General features: G+C 46.8%; 1 protein-coding gene across 1 annotated transcript; it reads right to left on the bottom strand.

The window, feature by feature from the left end:
* LOC132170506 (ethylene-responsive transcription factor ERF071) lies at positions 1 to 1486 on the bottom strand. The gene is made up of 2 exons (XM_059581506.1): positions 1102 to 1486; positions 1 to 1016 (listed from the first exon to the last, which is right to left on the bottom strand). The coding sequence occupies exons 1-2, from the start codon at positions 1274 to 1276 to the stop codon at positions 256 to 258; spliced, it is 936 nt and encodes a 311-aa protein (XP_059437489.1). The 5' UTR covers positions 1277 to 1486; the 3' UTR covers positions 1 to 255.

Raw genomic sequence — 1486 nt, 5'->3', positions numbered from 1 at the left:
AACATGCAATGGTCAGAGAACATTAATTAAGGAATAATCAAACTAAACAAATATCAAATTTAAACAATTTAATTTGGGAAATTAGAGAAATTAAAGACATTCTCTTGCTTTCTATCAACATCAGGTGTAATCTTACGAAGCAAGAACTAATGAACAAGACCATCTAATTCCCCAAATAAATTTTACATTATTCCACATTTCCACCCAACCAAACAAGACCCAAAAATTTGATAACAAACGAGTCAAACGACACCGTTACATAGCCGAAGAGGTCACAGAGCCAAGAGCGACCTCCTCGTCATCGAAGCTCCAGAGATCAGCCACCATATTTTCCTGAGCAGCGTTGGGCGGTGGCGCTGGCGACTGGCCATCGTAGCACGGAATCTGATAGAACTTCATGAAGTTCTCGTACGCCATCAGCTCCTCAGAGAGCTTCTGCACCTCGTTCTCTTCCTCAATCGCTTTCTCTTCCTCTTTGGCCTTCACCTCCTGACCATTCGCGCAAAGCAACCCAGTCGATGAATGGCCCTCCTCTGACCCAGACCCAGAAATCTCATCAATGATTAGGTCGTTAGCGTTCACTGCCCCAACTGGCTCAAACCCATCAGACCCATATCCTCCAATCTGGTTCAGATCGTAACCAAATCCCAAACCCGAACGTTCTGAAAAGCTATTGTTCAAATCAGCGGCATGATGGGGTTGATGATGAGGAAAGCTGGTGCTGGGCGGATTACGGCGACTTTGGGTGGAGGTGAAGCAGTAGCTGTCCTCGTGGTCGTCTTCGTTGGGGAAATTGACTTTGGCTTTCTTTCCACGGATTTTGCGGGCCTCTCGGTCGTAGGCTCTGGCCGCTTCCTCAGCGGTGTTGAAAGTGCCGAGCCAGACGCGAACCCCTTTCCTCGGGTCGCGTATCTCTGCGGCCCATTTGCCCCACGGGCGCTGCCGAATCCCTCTGTACAGATTCTTCCTTTGCCTCTTTCCTGGCTTCTCGGCAGCAGCTTCTTTGTACACATCACCTGCTTGTATTAATTCCCCACTCAGAACCTAAATTTGTTTTTTTTTTTCTTGAAACAAAATAAGAATAAAATAAAGGATGTTTACCTGAAGCGGGCTGTGGTCGTTTAAGAGGGGCTGGGTCAGCATGGCCGAGTCGGCTCAGATTTGACTCGAAGGGGTTGAACTTAACATTGAGCCAGAGATCAGAGGGAGCGACACCGCCGACACGGCCTGGTTTGCGAGGAGGAATGAGATTAGCAAGTATAGCACCGCCACACATTCTTAAAGCCTAAACTTCTTAGTCTTTGGAGAGTATGTGAGAAAGATTTTTGAAGGGTTTTGAAAATGAGAACGAGATGGTTGTTGTTGTTGTTTTTGTTGTAATGAAGATGATGATGTCAAAAGGGTTTAAGAGACTCGGAGTCGGAGAAAAGGATGAGCAACAATGGAGAGAGAGGATTTGCTTTTGTAGTGCCGGCTGCCGAGCGAG

This window comes from Corylus avellana, chromosome ca2 (genome assembly GCF_901000735.1).
Source record: "Corylus avellana chromosome ca2, CavTom2PMs-1.0".
Lineage (NCBI taxonomy): Eukaryota > Viridiplantae > Streptophyta > Magnoliopsida > Fagales > Betulaceae > Corylus > Corylus avellana.
Note: the sequence above shows the minus strand (reverse complement) of the source record. Positions and strands in the feature narration are given on the sequence as shown.